We start from the raw sequence: 22,973 nt of genomic DNA, 5'->3' as shown, positions 1-22,973 counted from the left end.
CAGGATTAGAAAACGTTCTCTCCAAGGAAGTGGCCATGAAAGAGCCACAGCCACACAACAATTTTCTATTGAACAAATAGCTGTAAGGGAACCGAAAGTGTCTCATTGCTTCATTGGCTTTCCCAGCAGCAGCTTGAACTGAGCAATCTATCTTGAAATCATTGGACAAAGAGCATCAATAGAAAATCCTTTTCCAGCTAAGATGGCCCCTTCAGACGGCTTAACTTTGCTACCTAAACAAACTATTTCATTGATAGTATCTTTCATGCTCTGCCCCACTGCAAATTATTTTAATTTTTTAAAGGACATCTAGCTTTATAATTGCCTTACTTTCTTAATATATGTACCTTTTTGACATTATCATCTACTTCCCAACTTCATGTTGCATGATTCATTCAAGGAATTACTGTAGTTTTCCCCCTCTCATTATAACATAGAGCCAGGTAAGACAATCAACATCAATTCAACATGAAATTAACAAGTTAGTCTTTAAGGGAACAATCTGTGTAATTAAAACCCAAATCTAACATGCAACATTTAGGGCTGACAATTTTTAATATAATCCTTGAATCTAACACGAAATTAACGGATTAAAGTTGAAGAGTCTAAAATGGATCAAGCTAAGATTAACCTATATAAACTTATGCCTATGCTTTCAATACGACACGACCTAAACCTGACACACGAACACAAATTGCCACCCAAGTACTATAAGCAAGTAAGCTAACATGGTACTAAAGTACTTAATAGAAATGAGTAAGATAACAATAGTACTACTTTAGTTCAGAAATGACAATATTCAAAGTGCTCCCCCAACCCCTCCCCCCAAGGTTTCTTAGAATAAATGGTGAAATGGTGTTATGAGCATACAGATTAAGATAACTAATTAAGTTACAAAAAGATATGTCTAGGCCCCATCTGGCTGGAGGAAAGGGTTGGCAATCTCATCTGTGCCATCTGTTGGGGACACAAGCATTACGGCAGTTCCCCTACAAACCTGCAGCACAATAACTTGTCATCAGTTTGTTACCTAAAAGAAAACAAAAGATGTAAATGTAGAGTAAAAATGGAAAGAAAAATAATCATTTTGAGTTTTTTCCAGTGCATCTTTCTCAACATATACTCAGGGATATAATGGCTGAAATTATTTTCTTTCTCCATGCTCGATATAATGCTCTGGCATTGCAATAGGTTCCATTTTTTCTTTAATTTGACTGATCAGTCGCTGGATCCAGCCTTTTGCTTTTTCCTCATTTAATGCAACATTGAAGAAGAAATCTGCTGGATCAAGCTTTTCTCTCAATGATTCAAATGCACATCATTGTGTACCAACACCTTTTTGTTGGTTAATAAAATGATAGCAGTGAGTAAATTTGTAAGTCAGTAATACTGCAACAACAGGCCAGAATGAATGCACAAGAACCCACAAGAGATTATCATAAATTTAAAGATGTCTTGTCTATTACCAATTAATGCCAGAGTCAACGTATAATTACACATTATGCTAATAACTTGTGCAACCTTTAGTTAGTAGGGTTTCACAAGAAAAGTGGTTTCAAGCAGCATCAGAACAAATTTATTAACCATCATGTTTGGATCCAAAAATTCAAGCCTCTATGAAGACAATATCTATTATGCAACTAGCTTATCAATAAAAAGATTGATATAAAAGTGATTGGTTTATCCAATGGTTTTGGACAGCTCTAAGAAATTTCACTGTCATTTAAACCAATTTAAAACTTCTTGTAAGAAAATGAAAAAGGACGACATTTTTCATATTATATTCTCTAAAAACTTCAAAAGACGATTCATGCTTTCAGTTACAACGGTGATATGCTAGACATCCATATTCATGAACTATTTAACTAGATACATGTGAAGGAAGAGAACATACTATAAGGCCTAAGCGCCTGGTCTGATCAGTAGTCTTCAGTGGATCGTCAGCATCTGCAAAACAAGGACAAACATTCTAAGACAATTTGCCTATCAATTTCTACAAGAAGTTGTATATTATTGTATTCAGCTAAACTTGGCTACAAAGAGAAGGCAAATATATAATGATGCTTAAATTCAAATCCAAGACAACAACATTAAATAAACTCAGACCTGCAATAAAGAAAATAGACGTCCTAGGTGGCTTGTGTTTTTAGGCCTTTTAGCCCTCTTATTGACTAATTTACAATGATTACCATTTAATTCCGTTCAATTTAGAAAACATTCCTATCACTTTTCAATTGGTGCAGTCAGCATAAACCTGCAAACAAATACTATGCTAAAGGTGGGTGCATATTTCTTTCTTTTTCCAATTGGAAAAATAAATTATAAATGATAAATTCAATTTAAATTTTGAAGAAACTCATCTAGAGATAATATCTTGAAAATTCTGTATTGAGACCGAAATACAAAAAACAGCAAGGTGTTGGCCTTGCACAATTTTCAGACCCACAGTTTGCATCAAACATAAGATGGCTGTATGTGCATAAAAATAAGGGCATAAGGTGTATATCTTATGTTTGATGTAACTGAGAGGTCTAAAAGCTTATGGGAATATGGCACACATCTCATATGGCCCACAAGGAGTTTCTGCAGGCCTAACCTCAGGGGTGCAACTGAGAGCTCCAAAAAGCCTTCCCAAAAATTGGTCATCAATTTGCTAGGGAGCAACATGGTACTTTAAGTAAATAGGCTAAGAAAACCAGGCATCTCTCTTCCAAGGTTTCTCTTCCTTTCTTTTTTATTACCCAAAAAAAAAAAAAGGGAAGAAAAAATTTAATTGTCAAGTGAGACACTTTGCCCCTTTCAGTAACATGTTAGAACTGTTAACACAATATAGTCACTATTTTAAGCCATGTTTCTTGACTATTAAGAAGCTCTTACAGATATTATGACATTTTTTATTTTTATATTTCCACACAACAATTTTAGAAGTACATATGGCCCCAAATAAAATGTGGGAGCAAAGTGAAAATTGAAGTTTCATCCAAACAATCATCTGAGACAGTGACCATTTTTTGTTGATTGCCCTAACTTCATGGGGACAACATGCCAAAGTTTGAAACTTTAGGGGTTCTCTGCAGCGAACAAATGTTTAATATGACAAAATAAAAATAAAAAATAAAAAAATCTCTAGGAGTGTCATGCGGTTTTTCCAGAAAGAGAATATAAAATGGTGGAACTAAGTGTGCATGTAGTGTTTATGAAAGAAACAGTAATGTAACACTGATACGGAGCAGCATGGCCACTGTGGAGAGTTTACCTCCTAAAAAATAATAATAGGCCGAAGAAATATTAATGCTATCTTGCCCATGGGCATGCGTGAATAAATAGTCAAAAAGATCAAAATAAAACCATAACCAGCTAATGGTTTGAACAGATACATCAAAACCACACAGCTAATTAGTCTGAACACACACACACACACAAACCCAGTAACAAACGCCAGTAAGCAATAAAGTAGCTACCTCTCAAAAACTCTGTGGCTTCATCCAAAACAAGGTTTAGTAACTGATCATATCCTTTTAGAGTTCCTGTCACTGTAGCCCAAAAGGAACAAAAAAAGAAAGAAAGTATTATGTACTGGATCAGTAATGAGAATATTTCACCTAACTAAAGACACAACATAATGACTGTTTGATATAAATTTGTCACTTTTAAGAGCACTGTAAAAACTCCAGTAGAAGGAAAACCATAAGGAGAAGTTAGATGTTAAAGAAATCCCATGGGGTCCGATCGATCCTAATGATCCCCACACAAAGAAAAACAACACCAAAGCCAATTTCGTGGCTCTGTCTAGTGTTCGTGGCAAACCCAAATAACATAAGCTCTACACCAACCATCCCTATACTAGGCATCTGCAATTGAAAGCAGTTTATATTTTTCTGGATTTGCATTTGAGCTCACCAAAGCAATAATTATACTTTTCATAACCCTACCTAGCTCATATGAGTAGCTAAATGTTGGATTTTTACACATTCTCACATAACCATATCTCTTGTCCTTTTATTTGATATTCAGCTTGTCCATTATACACCTAACTAATATGAATTATCTATTGATAAATAGAAAACTGAAAGTTTAGTAGCAAGCAACTGACCTTGTCTGCCACCAGTGAGCTTGACTTGGACACCTTTGTCCACAAACTTTGCCAGGTCCAAGACTGTTTCTTTCCTGCTTCCTGACTGAAACAAAATCACACATCATATAGAAAACACAAAAAAAAGGGTAAGCCAACATAAAAGTCCCATTAATCTAAAACAAATATTCCTTGGGTTGCTGAAACTAAAACACATACAAAAGTAGAACACTTTACCATATCTTAAATTGGGGTTTTTCAGCTCCTCTCTTAGATTTTGCTGAGACAAAAAAGAGTAACAACTTTCAAATAACTCTGAAAACCCGAGTGGATCAAAAGTTTACGCACCTGAAACAAAGCTAAATTGGTTTGTGGTTTTGAACAAAATTAAAATATTTAAAAAAAAAAAAAAAAAAAAGAAGAAAAAGAAAAAGAAAAGAAAAGATTTGGGTGCGTTTGCGTGTGAGTGAGACTGCAAAATTGCCAACAAAGAAATTATGGCACAGGTTTTTGGTGGTACCTTAATGGGATTCTGGGAATGAAGGGGAAGAACCAGAAAGAACGAGACTTTCGCAAGGGAAACAAACGTTGAAAATGTGAAGAGTATAAAGTACGGACTCGAGCCCGTTTCTGGCTCGGCCCAACGGAGTCCAAGGTCCCAATTTTTCCTTCTTTTTTTTTTTTTTTTTTAAAAAAAAAATTATTTTATTTTATTTAAAATTTTGAGCAATTATACCCTTCAAATCCATTTTACATTTGCCAACTCACGGAACGATATTACTCTTTTATTTTTTGGAAAGTGATAGGGAGCCAAATAAATGAAGTCAAAAAATTTTTCAAACTGACGTGGTAAACCGTGAGTGGCAGACAAGGGAGAGAGAATTGCATTTTTTTAATTTAAAAATCATTTCTACGTCAATTTGAAAATTTTTCTCGGTTCATTTGTTTAGTTTTTTAGTACTTCTCTTATTTTTTAAGAGCCTGTTTGGGATTGCGTTTGAGGGGCTTAAAAGTACTTTTAACATTTAAAAAGTCTGTTTGAAAAAAAAAAAAAAAAAAAAAAAAGTATTCGTTTGGTAAAAAAATTAAAAGCATTTTTAAGAGTCCAAAAAACCCATAAAACACTTTTGGTAAAAGCTTAAAAATAAAGCTTTTGCCCAAAAACTTTTTTTGACTTAAAAGCTCTATTTTTCAAACTCAATCCCAAACAGACTCTAAGACAATTTCAATTAACAGAATAAATAGAAAGTTTTGAGGTTCTACAACTTTTATATAAGTCTCTATTGGTTAAAAATTTTGTTTACTTTACATATGTATAAAAAAAAAAAATATTAACAACAATTCAAAATACAAAACACTTTCTTAACCACCTAACTCAAAGATGAATTTTCTTTAGAGAAAACACAAAACACTCTTTAACAAAAATTATTTTCACAACCCCTTTTCAAACTAAAAAATATATTACAAAAATACTCCCCAAAACACATTAATAAATATACATATATTTTTAATTTCTCATTAACTAAATAACTAAAAATCATAATGATGTTTCTTAAATAATCTTTACTTTATTTTTTTTTATTATTATTTTTTTTAGCTTGGTTTTTTAACACATATACAAGTAGTTTCACAATAACAACCTTTATATTTGGTCCTTGGGGTTCACTTACGGGGGAATTTTGGTAGTTTGACCGAAAAGCCCAGGGCTTTTCAGTAAAAGTCAGCCACTATATATGTGTCCTCTATGAAACCCTAATGGTTTCGTTGGCAGCAGCAACCGAAGGTGTAAACCAGTTGTAGTTGGATCGAAAAAGGCCGAGCGGCAACAATGGTGGACAAGGCCAGCAAAGGGAGAAAGGAGGAGGTTGTCACCAGAGAGTATACCATAAACCTTCACAAACGCCTGCATGGATGGTAACCTTTTATTTCCTCCCTCTCTATCTCTCTTTGTAGATAGATGTATGTATGTATGTGCTGTTTGACATCATTTTTGTGTTTGTAAATGTCTTGGATCTGTTTCAATCAAGGTTTATTATGTTGGGTTGAGGCCTTTTTTGTGATGTTATTGATTGATGTTTCTCCAAGTTGCTTCTTTGAAACTTGTGTGATAGTAAAGTAGGGTTTTTTTTTTTTTTTTTTGATTCAGCGGGGTTTTATTTGGATTTCTTAATGATATTTCAGTTTTTTGAGGTCAGCATAACTCAATATAGCTATGTTTTGTGGTAAATCATTTATTTCTATTTTTGGTTATTGAACTATTGGAATTATCATCTTGTTCAAGTGAACCCAAAAATGGTTTCTGTTTGCAAATGTGTTATAGATTTGGGATCAATATTTTCTAAGCTGTAAACATCTTTTGGATATGTTACATGATTCATTCTTTTGCAAGACTTTGATTATTATGGTAGAAGATTTCTTTTCTAGGAAGTGTATTCTTGCTTATATTGTTTAGAGTCTAGCTGTTGACTTATTATCCATTGACAAAGCCTCAAGATTATAATTATCTATTAAGTTATTTAATATTGAAATCTGAAGTATTCATGGATTTCCGGTGTGTAAATATATAATAACCAAACAATTAAAAAAAAGCCAGACCAGTAAGGTATCTTGTTGAATCCGGAATATGGAGATACCCCCGATTGTACCAACCTATATGTTTCTCCCCTGGTGGTGTGAAAGGTAAGCTGTACTATTGTGTAATGGGCAAAATGTTTTCTATAAGCTTATGTATATGTGATTAGTGGGTAGTTATCTCCATGATTGTCTTTCATCCAGGTAAACTATAATACGTTGTTTCTAAATGCATTATGGCATTATATTTCTACTTTAATTGAAGATACTTAGGTTTGATACAGATGCAAGAGAAGTCTACTTATGTTCTGCAAGGAATATTGACATTCTTTTCATTGACATAAATGTAGCAATGCTTTTGAATCATAAAAATCTTGGTGTATGTAAGATTGGTCCTCTTCCCCCTCCCCTGGCGGGGAAACATGTTCCTTTATATATAGAAGTAAATAGTGTTGGGTTACTGATTCATTCAATTGAATAGACCACTAGAGAAAATTTTGTAAGTAAACAAATGGTAGCAGACTGCTGACCAAAATTCTTAATTCCATGTTATGGGCCAGAGAACTGGTAGCTCCTTGTGAAACATATCCCTGACAAAATGTTCATAGGTGCACTTCTTTCTCTGTTTCTTAAAATTGTTTGTTTTTTTTTACATCCTTGCTACTTATGTGTTTGCTTAAAGGATTACTTTTCTGACTCTATCTCAAGTGTGATTATGTATAATTCAAAGTTGAGTTAATTTGGATCTCGTTGTATTTATCTTTGCAAATGCATAGCTTGATGGGATGGTTTACTGTGTTGTGCTTATGTTAATGTCGTTATGGGTCAATTCTATCAGTAGTGTTGAGTGCAGTTGAGTGATTCAGGTCTTTTTTTTGGATGCATTAGTTTCAAACTTCTACTTTTGCTTTTTATTTCTAGTCATCTATTGCCGTTTGCATTTCCCTATCTTTTCTTGACGGCAACCTGTTACAATCAACTTTAAACTTTCATTGTGACACTACATTTATTTATTGCCACAAATCACTTTAGTTTACATGCCATTTCCCTATGTGACCTCATGTAGGTCTCATGAAAGTGTCACTGTCTTGAAACTTGGAACTCCTTTTTTTTTTATGGGTTTTTAATTTTTTGATCTATTCCATTTAGCTGATGCAATGCCTTTGGACACTTTTAAGTAACCTTTCCTCAAATCCCATGTGCAGCACTTTCAAGAAGAAGGCTCCTAAGGCCATAAAGGAGATCAGGAAGTTTGCCCAAAAGGCTATGGGGACAACTGACGTCAGGGTGGATGTTAAGCTTAACAAGCATATCTGGAGCCGTGGGATTCGGAGTGTGCCAAGGAGAATCCGTGTCCGCATTGCACGAAAGAGAAATGATGAAGAAGATGCAAAGGAGGAGTTTTACTCACTAGTCACTGTTACCGAGATCCCTCCAGAAGGTTTAAGGGGTTTGGGCACAAAGGTCATTGACGAAGAAGATTGAAGTAGCCTACTTCCATAGATCATAGTTAGGTTGCTCCAATTTTGGCCTACATATTTCTTATTTGTGAGATGTTTTTGTTTGTCTTTGGATTTTCTTGGAAATTTCTCCAGCAGGGAGAGCGCCATGGATTTAATGTTAATCTTCTATTTTGCAGCCTTTTCAAGTAATCTTTCCTTGAGACCTTATAATTAGCTTTATGGTGTGAAACGTAGTTTATGTTGTATTGTTGTGACCTCTGCATCTAAATGCAAAGCCAACCTTTAATCTTTGGATATTATGTTGAGTCAAAGATATATTCTTTAGGGCTGGTGGGTTGTCTACCCCTCAAATTGGCAGCTATAGCAGGAGCCCTCCGACTGCAGCCTGTAGTATACTACATTTAGTGCATCTATGAGGCTTGATGGAGCACAAAGAATATATCTTTGTGAAATGCTGTATACCATACCAATATGTTATAATAAGTGCTGATTCAAGGGTTGATGGGTGTTTGTTGCATCAACCAAATAAGATGTAAAATCTTGTAACATGTTACTTGATTGTCAAATGAGGAAAAATAATTTTGGGAGTGAAATAATTTGGGATTGTCAATGGGGTGACTGAAGGTGAGAAAAGTTGTTGTGGTGGTGGTGCTGAGGAAGTGGTGCTTGGTGGGGGAAATGTGAAAGGTGGAGAAGAGAAGACAGACAAGGGTTAAAATGTATTTTTCTCAAAAATTTAATTGTTTAATAATATTTTAAGTTAAGAACTACATTTTTGTTCAATAACTATTCCATGATATTCTAATGTGGTTCAGTAGAAACCGGGCAGTCCATAATGGTGTAATCCCATATGCAAAGTCCATCTCTTGCTCTGTCAAAAAAGTTTATTTGGATCATTTTGAGGCTTGGAAAAGGAGTTCCCCCACTGAACTTTGGTCCCCTCCGGAGCCAAATACTTTCAAAATAAATTTTGATACAGCTATTCGTGAGTCTTCAACTCAAAGTGTTGTTTGTAGGGACTCAAATGGGAGAATTATAAAGGCTATTTCTCAAATCAGCTCTTTATGTGACCCAATGTATGGGGAAGCTTTGGCAGCTTCTCTTGCAATTTCTCTGGCTACATCTCTGAAGCTCTTAGTGTTCTCTCTGGAAGGTGACTCGCAGGTGGTTATTACAGCACTTCTCCACCCTTCCATAGTCTCAGATTGGAAAATTGCAAATGTCATCTCGGACTCTATTTCCTCCATTCCTTCCTCTTCTTCCTAGAAAGTAAGAAAAATTAACAGAAGTACAAACTTCTGCGCCCACCATGTGGCTTACTGGGCCGCGGCAAAAGTTTTCTTCAGCTGCATTTCCACTTACCTACTCCATCTTCCCTCTTTCCCCATTTGTAGTGGAAAAGATCCACCCCCTTTTATTCCTCTTTTTGCTCTTGTTTCTTTGTTTCTTGTAGTTTACTTACCAAAAAAAAAAAAAAAAACTATTCCATGATATTAACATTGCATCTTTTTATCAACCTTCGATAAAAAAAAAAATAATAATAATAATAATAATAATAATAATAATAATAACAAGAATGGTGAGAATTATTATTGAATTTTAGATGTACCACCATTAGATTTAATTTTCACTACCATGTTGGAAGTCTACACTTATGAGTGTATACTTGGTTGTGCTTGTAGTATTTCTCAAATAAAACTAAAGTTTATAGCATTGCTTGAATGATATTAGTAGGATCCTTGGCAGTTCACATAACCTACTATCTAATCTACGTATAAGGATTTTGTCAATTTTAAATAAAATGAATAGTATTCACTTAATAGTTAAGATTTAAAGTTGTTGCATCTAACGGTGTATATGATTCAACCATAACATTTAATTTAATTTTTTTTTTTAAAAAAAAAAAAAAAAAACACTAACATTGATTTTATATATACAATTCAATAAACAAACTTTAAATTTTGGCAATAAAATATATAATCTACATTTCATTTGAAATAAATAGTCCCCCTAAATCCCTAATTTCCAGTCCCATCATCAGCCTAGTCTCTCTCAATGATGTTATGTAACAAAAAGAAAAAAGATTAAAAAATTCATTATCACCCACAACCACAATCATATTTTTTTCTTCTTCTTTTATTTACGTTTCAATCTAATTCTCCTAAGATCTAAAAATCAGCAAATTACACAAGCGTTATGTAGCCCTTCCATCTCAGGATCTTCCCACCTTTTTAGGGGCTCTTTCTTTTTTCTTTTCAAACTCTTCTGCTAGTCCAACAAATAACATGTCCGTGGTGCAGAGCTTCCTCAAACTTGATGACTACGTCAAAAATCCATTGACAATTAAATATAAGGGAATAATTAAAGTGCAAGAAAAAAAAAAAAAAAAAAAAAAACCAGAACCATAACCTATTGTTCCCCATCAGGGGCTTCATACTACATAAAAAAAAAAAAAAAAAAAAAAAAAAAAAGAGGAGTGTTATCAACATGCCTCATAAAAGAAAACAAGAGGTGATAATTGCCCAGAGTGAGACGCTTCCACGGATGAGTCAACCGCAAGGGGCTTCATTTGTACATGCACTCACATATATATATATATATATATATATATATATATATATATATATATATAGGTGACACACAAATAAATGTTTGAATATCCTTTGAAAATGACTGTGATTGTTTTTCATTAATCCAACATCATTTATTGTAGACACACAAAAGAAGAAAAATAAAGAATATTTCATTTATTGTAGATATGTAAGAATAGAAGATTTCATATTAAAGATTTAAATTCTTCCTGCTTCTTAGCATCTGAATGGCTTGATTTATCACGAAAATATGCTAGATAATACCTATATGCTACTTTGAAAAATTCCAGTTTCTCAATTCCCTAAAGACGTGTGATTCCCTTTATCGAGCTGCTCTAAAAGGCGATTGACAAGGTGCCAAAAACGTACTTAAGAAATATCAAGGTGTCGTTGTAGTTCTCCTATCACACCAATAAATGAACACACTTCAAGTTGCAGTTGTAGCAAAACAAACTAGTTTTATAAAAGAAATATTGAATTGTATGACTCTAGAACAGTTAGAATTTCAAAACCTCAATGGGCATACAATTCTTACCTTTGTTGCTACATCAGGAAATGTGAAAATTGCTGAGGAACTTTCTCAGTCTTGGCAATTTTCACATTTCCTGATATAGGACTAAAGGTAAGGGTTGTATTTTCATTGAGATTTTGAAAGTCTAACTGCTGTAAAGTCATACAGTTCAACTTTTCTTTTTATAAAACTGGTTTATTTTGCTACAACAGCAGCTTGAAGTGCATTCATTTCTTAACGTGAAAGGGGGACTGCACCAACACCTTGGTACATCTAAACTATGTCCTTGGCAAGTTGCCAATCAACTTTTAGAGCAGCTCAATAGAGAGAATTGCACATGTCTTTGAGAATTGAGAACCTAAAATTTTTCCAAGTAACATAGGTATTAGCTACCATATTTCCATGATAAATCAAGCCAACTAGCTGCTAAGAAGCATCAAGAACTTAAATATTTTATGGAAAATCTTCTATTTGTACATATCTACAATAAATGAAATTTTATTTTATTTTTCCTTCTTTTGTGTGTCTACAATAAATGATGTTGAATTAATGAAAAATCATCATAGTTTTAGCACTTTTTCACTAAGATTCAACTACACTCTTGACTGTTTACTGAAAAAGCATTTAAACATCAGTAAATATCATTGAAACAAAATAATGCATAATTCAGTAATTTTTCCTCATTGGAGTCACTGCATGAATTTCATCCGAAATCCAATTCTTCATTGTTTTCTACGTTTTCTGAGCAACCAAACAAAAGCAACAGGCGAGGAAAAGCAGAGAGCGCTACAAATCGAATTCCAAAATGCAGAGAATCAGGAAATAAGAGTCCATGAATCATGAGTGGAATTCAAAATGGCTATAATTACTCAACTTCCCAAGAATATGTATATGAATAATGAAAATACCTCGATCCTTATTGCCAGCCAATTAATTTCAAAAGCAATCACCTGTATTCAATATTTACAAACATTAATGGACAAATTTACATAGTATAGTAATTCACAACAAAAATAAAGAAGAAAAAGCCAAAGGCAGTTGAGATGAATAGTATATAAACATTTATAATTTGATGACACAACTTCCCAACAAGTGAATCTGAAACAGAGTTAGAATGTCAAAGACTTGAACTTTAAACTATCTTTGCGACCTTTAATCCCTTCTTTCTTGTCCTGAACATTCTCAGGAACCAAACGGACTAACATGTCTCATTATCTTTCTCCACAATTCTCTCTCTCAACTCATCCCAAGATGTTGAAGTGAGAAAAGACATAATATAGAAAACTCTTTCTTTTTTTCTTTTTCTCCTCCCTTTTGAAGAAGCAGAGACACGAAACAAAAGCACATTCACAGCAGAGAAACACAGCAAAACACTCGATTACAAATCACATAATCGGAGAAACATTAAAAAGCAGAAACAAAAGACATATATAATATAGAAAACAACACAGCAAGCTTACACGGCCTAGAGACAGGACAGAAAGGCAGTGGGGAGTTTTAGAGGGCGAAGTTATATATAAAGACAGACAGACGGCGGTGAAGAAGAAAGTTGGTGGCAAAAACGCACGTTTACTCAAAAAAAGAATAAACCTAAACATAAAACACACGTTTCAATCATGAAAATATAGCTAATATGGTAACAAATATTATTACCATAATATGTAGAGAATATTTTCATAAATTAAAATATGTTAAAATCTTTGTTTTCATTGGTGGTGGTGTTGTAGTTTAAAATAAAAAGAAATATAAAAGAAAAAAAAGAATTGCAAGCAGAAAACCTGAATTTTAATTATTAAAGCATTAATAAAAAATTTAGAAGAAAAATCTCGACTATTTTTTTTTTTTTTTTTTTTTAAGGTTAAAACGTTCTATACTCATTCATTTTAAAAAAAAAAATCTTACAGACAGAGCATAAAGCTCTGAAACAAATCATAGCCGAAACTAAAATTACATACATAAAAAATACAAACATAACAATCTAACAATCAAAATCTATCAATAATATCAACATCCACTAACTTATAACTAGTTTTTTTTTAATAATGAATAAGCTTCGCTTTACTAATCTACAAAACAAAGGTACAAAACTCCATAATCGAGAGCTCCATCAAAATTTTGGCCAAAATATTTTTTTTGTTTTTATTATTATAATTTCGAATTTTCTTTTATTTTAAAAAATATTAATGACGTGTAGTATTTAACATTATTTTTAATTATTTAATAATATTCTAAACACTCTATGATATTGGTAGGATCCACGGCGGTTCACGTAGCCTATAGTACTGCCTACCGCAGCGAATTGAAATCCCTTTACACATAAATCTTCCCCGCCAAGCTTGTTTCAAAACTATATAATCCCGCTAAAGTCCATTTCACGGAACACTCCCTTCTTAACCCCGCGTCCAAACAGTCCCCCTAAATCCCTCATTTTCAATCCCAAACATATTTCTTAGAGCAAATCTTTGAAGCTTTGCCTCTGATAAGGTACTTAATCTCTCACCCACAATTTTTTCCTTTTTTTATTTCTTGTTTTTTCCCTTTCTGTAACAATCTGTTTGGTTCTCGGGAAAAATGATCGAAAGGAAAAAGAAAATAATATTTAAATCGGTGTGCTCGGTGGTGATTTCTTGTTTCAATGTGACGATAGTCTGATGGGTAGTGTGATCTACTTTGTCCAATCTCGAATGCTCATGAAACTAAATTTCGTTTAGATTTTTTTTTTTTTTTTCAAATTTAGTTTGCATTTAGTGCCTTCGATTCAAATAGGTTCTGTTTAAATTTTTCCTAAATGATCTGAATTATCTTTGTTTTTTTACTTTCTCAGATTTGTGCTCTTCAAGAGTTTTTTTTTTTTTTTTTTAGCTCTAGTACAAAAATATTGAAGAAGAAAAAAAAGGGTTTTAAACATTTTTGTTGGATTTGCTAGCTGCTTTATCGAGTTCTGTCGGCTTAGTCCAGATTGTGTGGTTTGCCTGTCGGAATCGGGTTTATCTTAGTCTGTGTATGGGATAACTTGGGATGATAATGTTGGTACTAAGAGTGGTACTCTCAAGTTGATAGTGTTTTAGAGATGGATGGTACTTGTCCTTAGGTGATCCTATGTGTTTATCAGCGTTTTATTGGGCTTTCTAGGAGCTAAACATTGATGCAAGTGTTTGCTTTGTTAGGGTAGGAAATGGTGCACTGTGGTCGTTTTAGAGTTAGTTTGTGCCTATTGGATAGATCCATAAGGATGGAAAGTGAGCTAACGAGATGGGTTTGGAATTCCAGGTCGGGATTTCGCGTATCTGTTACTAACACTTTATGGCTCTACCATGGTTTCTAAGAGCTAACAATTAATGCAAGTTTTTTGCTTTGCAAGAATAGGAAATGGAGCATTATGGTTGTTGTAGAGTTAGTTTGTCCTGACCGGATAGACCATCTGGTCAAGGATGACAATTGAGCTAATGAGACGGGTTTGGAAGCCCAGGTCGGGATTTAGGGTATATGTTATTAGGGTTTATGACTTTACCTGGCTTTCTAAGAGCTAAAAGTTAATGGAAGTTTTTGATTTGCAAGGATAGGAAATGGCGCATTATGGTTGTTGTAGAGTTAATTTTTCCTGACCAGATAGACCGTCTGATCAAGGATGATAATTGAGCTAATGAATTGGGTTCGGAAGTCCAGGTTGGGATTTAGGGTATATGTTATTAGCGTTTTATGACTTTACTTTGGCTTCTAAGAGCTAAAAACTAATGCAGGTTTTCACTTTGCAAGGATATGGTGCATCATGGTTGTTCTAGAGTTACTTGGTCTCGACTGGATAGACCTGCTTGATTAAGGATGATAATTGAGCCAATAAGATGGGTCTGGAATTGCAGCTCAGGCTTTGGCTTATGTGTTTATTTAACTATTTGGTTGAAATCAATTTATAATTGAAGGAATGGGGACAACAGTGGGCTCATAAGTATCATCACTTGGTAGAATTTTGAAGCATTGGGGAAAATAGAAAGCTATTTTTTTTTTCTTTTTTGCCTCATTGGCAATATTGGCAGTACGACAGTCTCATAGTGGAACTCTGGTTTTTCATTTCTTGGTGCTAAAACCAGGCATAGAAATAACATAATAATTTCAAACTATCTATTGCCCATTGTTTTGTTGAAGTCCAGTGCTGATGATATCCAAGTAAATCTCACCTTGGTGTTGCCATTTCCTTTTTTTTTTTTTTTTTTTTAACCCCTCATTTCAGAGATGGAAGGGCACCTTCAAAACTCTCCCAAACTAGGGAATCCCATTGACAGTGATGATGCAAAGTATGTCTCTGGCCTCAGTACGATTCTGGTTGCCACAATTCAGGAAGCAAAAGACAGGATTTCTCAGATAGAATATATTTTCTGCAGTCAGCTCTTCCCTAATTTCCAATCAAAATCTAAAATCCTGCAGAAAATTTATTCTGAGGCCAGGAAAGCCACAGAAGAGGTATACAAAGAGAAAGAGAAGAATCTCAGACTCCAAATTGAAAGACTTCAACTTGAAAAACAACAAGGTCTTGAAGAGAACCAGTCTCTCAAGCTTGAGATGGAAAAACCATCAAAAGAGCAGGAAGAGAAGATAAACCAGTTACTTGCCAAGATAAGAAGTCAACAACTCAAGATTGATGAGCTAGAACGAAAGCTTAAGAAGAAGTCTGTGGAAGTTGATGCGGGAATGGAATTGCAGAGCAGATTAATCCAAATGGTTCAATCAAAAGATACTGCCACTGTAAATACGGGAAAACAACGGAAAGAGTATGAAGAAAAAACAAATGAGCTTCTGGCCAAAGTGAATTGCCTTGAGAGAAAAGTTGATGAGCTCCAAGAGGAGCTTAAAAGCAAGACTGAAAAAGAAGCAGAGGGAAAGGAGTTGCAAGAAAATTTATTCAAAAAGATTGAGTCACTTTCCTCGGAAATTGTAGGCAATGAGAATCAATTGAATGATAATGAAAAGGAGAAAAGGTTACTTATGGACAAATTAGAACGTATGGAAGATAGTGCCAGTAGACTTCAAAAGGAGCTTGAGAAAAGGACTTGTGAGGTTGAGGAGGGAAGAAAATTTCAAAACCATTTACTTCAACAGATTGATTTGAATAACATAGAAATGTCAAAGAACAAACGGCAGTTGGAGGAGTGTGAGAAAGAGAATAAGCTGTTTCTGGCTAAAGTAATTGGTTTAGAAGGGAAAATTAATGATTTACAGGTAAATCTCGGAGGAAGGAGAAAAGAAGAAAGTGATTCATATGAAAAGTTGCTTCAACAGAATGATGCGATTGCCTGCGAGTTATTGGCTGAGAAGAAGAGAAGAAAAGTTGTTGAAGATGCCCGCAAAAACCTGATATCTCAACACAAGTACCTCCTCTCAAAGTGTGGTCTTACTATGGATAATATGCTCCCTCAAAGTGATTCATTTATGTGTAATCAGAATTCAATTACTCCGCCTGGTAAGACTAAATTGATTTAATTGTTTAATGTCTTTCTTATTAGTTTTATCACAATTATAAAGAGCTTCATAAATATAATTACTGAAGTTTCATGCTACTCTGCTGGTCTTAATAGTCACATGAGTCCCAATTTCCTTTGAAATGTTGGTTTACTTAGACTCAAATGGCCTTGGTATTGCATTGTCTGTTATCATTGTCCCTAAACATTTGTCTATTGCCTGGAGTTGTAGATCTTGTAAACAAAATTTCAGACACATCTGCAGCTCTTAGTTACACAAAAAAAGTGAAGCATGACAGTGGAAGCTCGGAGGAACAGAAAGGAGCCAAATTAATTAAAGCCTCAAGCTTTGGTCCTCCTCCTACTTCCAATTTCCCCATGGCATCAAAATCTCCCTCGGACATAAAATCTGCCCCATTAGCTGGTGCAAAGCGGCCTGCATCTTGTTGGAGAGAGACCAGGTCCCGTCAATGCCAGGGTGGGCCTGACCCCCATGATGATTTTCTTGACACTCCCATTGAGAACATTAGAGGAAACTTGAACAAAGACTTGAAGGAACCAGTTCGTGACCCTCCACTTCCAGTCCCTATTCAGGAAGACATGGATTTTGACAGCTTAGATGATGAAACAGAGGATATGAATGTTAATAGCAGCCCACAAAAGCAGCAGATGCCAGTTACAATTGCTAGCAAAAAAGGTTTCAAGTATGTTGAACCAGTAAGAAAGAAAGCTGATCGGGAAAAACTAAAAGGAGTTGAATGCAAACAGTGTAAGAAGTTCTACGATGCTGTACTACCCAATGATGGGGGAAGGGACACCAACGGCGATAAGCGGAATTTCCGCTGTGAACATCATGATGGTGTTTCTAGGCATCGGTATAGGTATGTCCCTCCCTTGACCCCTGAAGGATTCTGGAATATTGGATTTGAATCTGAAATGTCATAGTACTTTCGAACTCAAAACTTATAATCGTTTAACTTCACTTCGATATCTTACTTCCTTTTTTGCAACTTTGTGATCCTAAGCGAACAAAATGAGGGAATACTACCAAAAAGGTTGACCATACACACCCATAGGTCACCAAGATAATCCTTCAAGCATATCCCCCAGAATTTGACCACTCGTGTTAACCCTGAAATACATACTTCATGATTCACATTCTATTACAGATTCTTATGATTTTAAATTGTATTATATTATCCACCCATGTACCAAACTTCTTTCTCTATTCTTCTATAAATTTTTGCTTATCAAGAAAGAAATCTATTAGATATCCAGTATTCGAAAAACAAATAATAGTAGAAGTTATGTTGTTGGGTAGTTACACTTGCCTGTACAAAGTTTGAGTTGTAAAACACAAGAGTGTTATACAATCTTCAAAGAAAAAATTTCTAGCATTTTCTGCATCTGCTTGCCCCTAATTCAGATTAGGTTTGCAATTGAATTTGTATATTTTTAGCTTACTGCAATCACTTGGAAGCTCCAAAGTTGCTGTGACTTGAAACACCTTCATAATTTATCTTCTTTTGCTTCATTATCATGCATCCATTTACCTGATTTTTAATCTGGCACCTGGTGTATATTGGTGACTGGATTGTGAAACTCTCAGCTCTATGAGCCATCCTAATTCCATCATTGTTGCTCTTTGTTCATATATGCATTGACTCATCAATTCAAATGCTTCAATATTTCTGTTTACATATTCACAAAACGGTATACATGTTATTACTAGGGGTGTGCAAATTAACCGATTACCGATTTTAACTGAACTGATATTAACCGTAATCGATCGTTATCGGTCGGTAATCGGTTAAAAATTTTATACCAATAAGCTTATCAGTCGGTAATCGGTTGGTTAAAAATGTTTTATGAAAAAACCGATATGACCGATATGATTGATAAGCTATTTTAATTTTTAATTTTTTAGAATTTTATATTTATTATTGTAGTGGATTAAAAAAAAAAAAAAAAAAAAGCTTCAATAAGCTATTTTAACAAAAAATACACTCTAAAATAACTAATTTTTAATAAGTTATTTTAGGCTTTAACCTAACAAAACGTATTTGGGCCTTCAAAATAATTAATTTTTTGCCCAATTAGCAACCAGTAAAAGCCTAATGAAAAACCCACAAAAGCTCAAACTGATTTAATCGACTGATTACCAATATGATCGACAATTTTCGGTTAACACTTTTTATCGGTCGGTAATCAATTCGGATTTGGTTAACAAATAGTTTATTGGTTAACTGAATGATAAGCCCATTTACCGACCTAAACTGACCCTAGTTATTACAACGTCATTTAAAAGATTTGTCCATCAGCTTCCATATAGTTCCGAGGATTCAAACTTTTAGGGCCTAGCCCGTAGGGGGGTGTTTAGTAGCAAAATTCGGTGGGTTAAATATGAATGTGGGTAAAGTGTGGGGGCAATACGTTTTCTCTCTTTATTGGGAAGTGCAGCATGTGCCGAGATTTATTTCTGTAAGTGGGGGGGTCGACAGCAACATGCATCGGTGTATGGGACATTGACCTCACTCACACCTCTGCCTTATTATCATGCAATTAGCAAAGGCATAAATGCTAGGAAATAAATGCTCACGCTTTGATAGTCTAAATTCATTTGACGAATGTAACGTGCATTAATGTTACATACTTTTTTTCCCATCTTTGTAAGGTACTTGGGGATATATATATATATATATATATATATATATATATATATATATATATATGGTTTGAAACTCCATCTCTTAGATTGCTTAAATTTTAGTAGGCAGGTCTCGCAATCATCCTTTAATAAATTGCTTGATTTTTATTAAAATTCGAATAGCCTAATTTCACACGTTCCAATCCCATAAACCAGCTTGTAGACATCTATCTATTTGTCTTTTATTGCTGCATTGTTCACGTAATGAATGTATTGACTCAAATTCAAATATTTTTCGACGAATAATACTATATGCCTTTTTTTTTTTTTTTTTTTTGTTCCTTCAAAATTAATGTGATTTTAAAATTAATATTGAATTTATAATATATCATCTAAAAACTTCATCAGAAGTCAGAAGAACACAAATAACATTTATCATTAAAGCTAGAAAAGAGTCTTTACAATAGAAAATAACAAAGGCTTCGAAGCCTTTTTTAGGCTTGATATTCATGACATGGAAACAACCCTCCTTGAACAAGAAGCTTAACATTAATCCCAATGCAATTGATCAAAAGATATTCTAATTAAAAAAGGGTTATCCCATGCAATTATGAATTATATTTCTTATCTAGTACGACAGACCCATGCTCACTGACTCTTTTGAATCTTTCCCACGAGGCCACGCCGCTTTTTCACGTGCATGCAACTGCCTTATCTTTTTCACTTTGTCTTATCATCTCCATTTTTATTTCCTTATTCTTTTGTTGAATTTCAGCAAGTTATACACCAAAAAGGATAACTTGGCTGTGTTTATTAGCGCCTTTTAGAGGATTTTTTTTTTGAAAAGGTGTTCTACTGTATTGTGTTTTTAATTATTTGTTTATATTTTTATTTTAAAAATAAAAATAAAAGTGTACGTTGTTAAATAAAGCCTTTAAAATAATTTTTTATTCTTAAATTGAAGGAGGAACCCATCTTATTAAATTGATATTTATTCTTAAAATACATAATTTTTACGTGCATTTTTAATATAATCCAACATAAATCCTTAAAACATGTTAAAATATAAACTTACCTATGTACTTAAGAGAACGATAGTGCATCTTGAAAAGTTGAAACACTGATTAAGAATTTATATTTATATTCAATAATTCAAAAGAAAAACACCCCAATTACAAAACACATAAATAGTAACCCGACATTTTTAGGCAAGCCGAGACCGATAACTCGGTTCTGTATCGGCCGATCCATTAACAAGTCCTTAATGGGTTTCCACACAAGCAATCATTGTTAGTAAACGACGACGCTTCCAGGTGATCGAACGGCGATCCCAGAGGAATAGACCCGCAGAGATGGTTGTGACTCAGGTCCAAGTGGCCGATATACTTCGCCGATGACAACGAACCGGGTATCGAGCCCTTCAGATTATTGTACGACAAATCCAATGCCATGAAGTACGAGTTGGAACCGAAAACATCCGGTATATTACCCTCGATACTGTTTCGGCTCAAATTCAATATGCCCATACCCGAGTTAGTTAACAGACTCGGCGGTATTTGACCCGAAATCAAGTTACTATCCAAATTAAGAGTAGAAAGAACCGTCATTTTCCCGAGTTGCTCCGGTATGCCACCTGAAATCTGATTCCTAGACAAATCCAAGTCCGCTAGCCGGTACAATTGGGAAATGGACTCGGGAATAGATCCAGTGAGCTTGTTCCGGCTTAGTAGTGCCCGGCTCAGCATGCGGAGTTTCCCGAAATCGGCCGGAATCTTGCCGTAGATCTGGTTGTTGCTGAGGTCGAGGTGCATCAACCCGGAGAGTCCCACGATAGACGCCGGAATACTGCCGGAGATAGCGTTATCGGCGATGTTGAGGACCGTGAGCCGCTTGAGGTTCCCGATATCTTCCGGAATCTCCCCCGAAATCTTGTTTCCGATCAAGTCGAGGATCCGGAGCGAGGGCAGCGACGTCACGCACTTGGGTATCTCGCCGGAGATACCCTTCCAGTCGGCGACGATGAGCTGGGTGAGTCGGTCGAGCTTGCAGATCTCGGGCGAGATCGACCCGGTCATGTACCCGCACCGACCCGCTTTCACCAATATGGGGTCCTCTGACTCGCCACGGAAGTTGATGTCCGCAACTCGGCGAGTTGTCGGGTCGCAGCTTACGCCGTACCAGCCTGAGCAACAGTCCGTGCCCTTCCACGTGTTGAAGATGCCCAAGTACGGCTCCGTCAGCGCGGCCTTGAAGGCCAACAGAGCTGCCCGGTCTGACGGCGTACAGGAGTTAACGGCAGAGATAACGGCCAGCATTATAGTGAGTGACAACATAAACCAACCCATCTCTCCCAAATGTGAGAACTTTGCTTCAGTCTCTGTTTGTAGAGAGAGAGATGGAGGGAATGGGAGATGGGGGGGTTGGGTTAGTTTAAATACATCCTTGTGGACGAAACTGCCCTTGGTTGATGGCACATGAAGCTATTAAAAAATAAAAAATTATAAGCTAATTATTCACACCATAATTGTATTATGTTTAGTAGTAATTATTGGTACTAATTAGAAAAAAAAATTATTGGTGCTATGAAAAGAGGTTATTAAATGTGGGTTTTGGTTAGGGTTGACAAAATGATCCAAAAAAAAAAAAAAAAAGAAAACACTAGGATATTTTGAAAAGTGTATTTTGTTTAGTTTGAATTTTTTTTTTATGTGATATATGTAAATATAAGGCCATGTGTGGTTAGAAAAGGGCTGGAAATAAAATTAAGAAAATGTCTCTTTATAATAATTTTCCTTATTGATTATTATTTATTTATATGCAAAGGATATTTTCAGAACAATACCTACAACTTACAAGCTTTTTAATGTGTGGGATTCGTACTGTCGACACCATCTTGCATGCTGGTGCACCCAAGTCCCTACCATGATTTCACAATAAATCTGAGTTTCAATCAATGATGGAAAAGCATTGGAAAGCATTTCTTTGCCTGATTTAGTGAACAATCAAACAAGCTTTAATTGGGTATAATATCTGAAATCATAATTATTTCCGACAAAGTTTTTCTTCAATTCAGTCTATTAAACCGAAATACGCTCTAATTTTTACACGCATTATTAACACTCCGTTTGAAATTAAACTTTTTGCATTAGCCCCCTATTAGCTTTCTAATATCCACGGAAAATTCTTTTCAAGTGAAAAATAGTAATTCTAACTCTACTAAGTTGTGGGGCAGAGAAAAAAAAAAGTTTGCTAAATCCTAAGATACCCAATTTACTTTTCAAAAAGGTACAACTTATCAACATTGTCTTGGATTTGCTATATCCAAAAGCATAAGTAAATTCCTTAATTTCATTTTTCCACACCACTTACATTTTTTAGGTAAAATTATCTTATGAATTTTAATTTCTAATGGTGGGGGCTTTACCACTAGAATTTTAATACGAACCATTTATTTAAAATAAATAACTCAAAACGCAATAACACATAAAAAAAAAGCGGAATATAGTCCATAAGAGGTAACTCAATCGGCTAAGCTTACGCTTAATGAAGCGGAGATTACCAGTTCAGATCTCCCTCCTCTTCTTATGCAACATGTCAAAAAAAAATATATATATATATATATATATATATATATATATATATATATATAGAAACCGTGTAAGAGT

The 22,973-nt window shown here is 34.7% G+C and overlaps 4 protein-coding genes across 6 annotated transcripts; 2 read left to right on the top strand and 2 right to left on the bottom strand.

The window, feature by feature from the left end:
* Nucleotides 1-709: 709 nt before the first annotated feature.
* Nucleotides 710-4,693, bottom strand: LOC132161861 (sm-like protein LSM7). Of its 3 annotated transcripts, none has more exons than XM_059572079.2 (6): nucleotides 4,593-4,693; nucleotides 4,310-4,431; nucleotides 4,094-4,178; nucleotides 3,462-3,533; nucleotides 1,895-1,947; nucleotides 710-997 (listed from the first exon to the last, which is right to left on the bottom strand). In XM_059572079.2, the coding sequence occupies exons 2-6, from the start codon at nucleotides 4,310-4,312 to the stop codon at nucleotides 908-910; spliced, it is 303 nt and encodes a 100-aa protein (XP_059428062.1). In that variant the 5' UTR covers nucleotides 4,313-4,431; nucleotides 4,593-4,693; the 3' UTR covers nucleotides 710-907. The 3 variants fall into 3 exon arrangements, with proteins under 3 accessions (XP_059428062.1, XP_059428053.1, XP_059428070.1); XM_059572070.2 differs by having other exon boundaries at nucleotides 4,310-4,420; XM_059572087.2 differs by having other exon boundaries at nucleotides 4,310-4,352; nucleotides 4,593-4,667.
* A 1,120-nt stretch (nucleotides 4,694-5,813) lies between these two features.
* On the top strand, nucleotides 5,814-8,402 carry LOC132168137 (large ribosomal subunit protein eL31). The gene is made up of 2 exons (XM_059579228.2): nucleotides 5,814-5,986; nucleotides 7,849-8,402. Exons 1-2 carry the CDS (start codon nucleotides 5,901-5,903, stop codon nucleotides 8,126-8,128), a joined length of 366 nt encoding a protein of 121 aa, XP_059435211.1. The 5' UTR covers nucleotides 5,814-5,900; the 3' UTR covers nucleotides 8,129-8,402.
* Nucleotides 8,403-13,614: 5,212 nt separating this feature from the next.
* LOC132167393 (protein gamma response 1) lies at nucleotides 13,615-18,035 on the top strand. Its single transcript, XM_059578356.2, has 3 exons — nucleotides 13,615-13,692; nucleotides 15,437-16,663; nucleotides 16,894-18,035. The coding sequence occupies exons 2-3, from the start codon at nucleotides 15,439-15,441 to the stop codon at nucleotides 17,604-17,606; spliced, it is 1,938 nt and encodes a 645-aa protein (XP_059434339.1). The 5' UTR covers nucleotides 13,615-13,692; nucleotides 15,437-15,438; the 3' UTR covers nucleotides 17,607-18,035.
* A 2,381-nt stretch (nucleotides 18,036-20,416) lies between these two features.
* Nucleotides 20,417-21,724, bottom strand: DRT100 (Leucine-rich repeat (LRR) family protein). Its single transcript, XM_059599294.2, has one exon. The coding sequence runs from the start codon at nucleotides 21,651-21,653 to the stop codon at nucleotides 20,559-20,561; it is 1,095 nt and encodes a 364-aa protein (XP_059455277.2). The 5' UTR covers nucleotides 21,654-21,724; the 3' UTR covers nucleotides 20,417-20,558.
* Between the last annotated feature and the right edge of the window lie 1,249 nt (nucleotides 21,725-22,973).

The sequence above is a fragment of the Corylus avellana genome, chromosome 2 (assembly GCF_965113065.1).
Source record: "Corylus avellana chromosome 2, dhCorAvel1.hap1.2, whole genome shotgun sequence".
In the NCBI taxonomy this organism is placed as follows: domain Eukaryota; kingdom Viridiplantae; phylum Streptophyta; class Magnoliopsida; order Fagales; family Betulaceae; genus Corylus; species Corylus avellana.
Note: the sequence above shows the minus strand (reverse complement) of the source record. Positions and strands in the feature narration are given on the sequence as shown.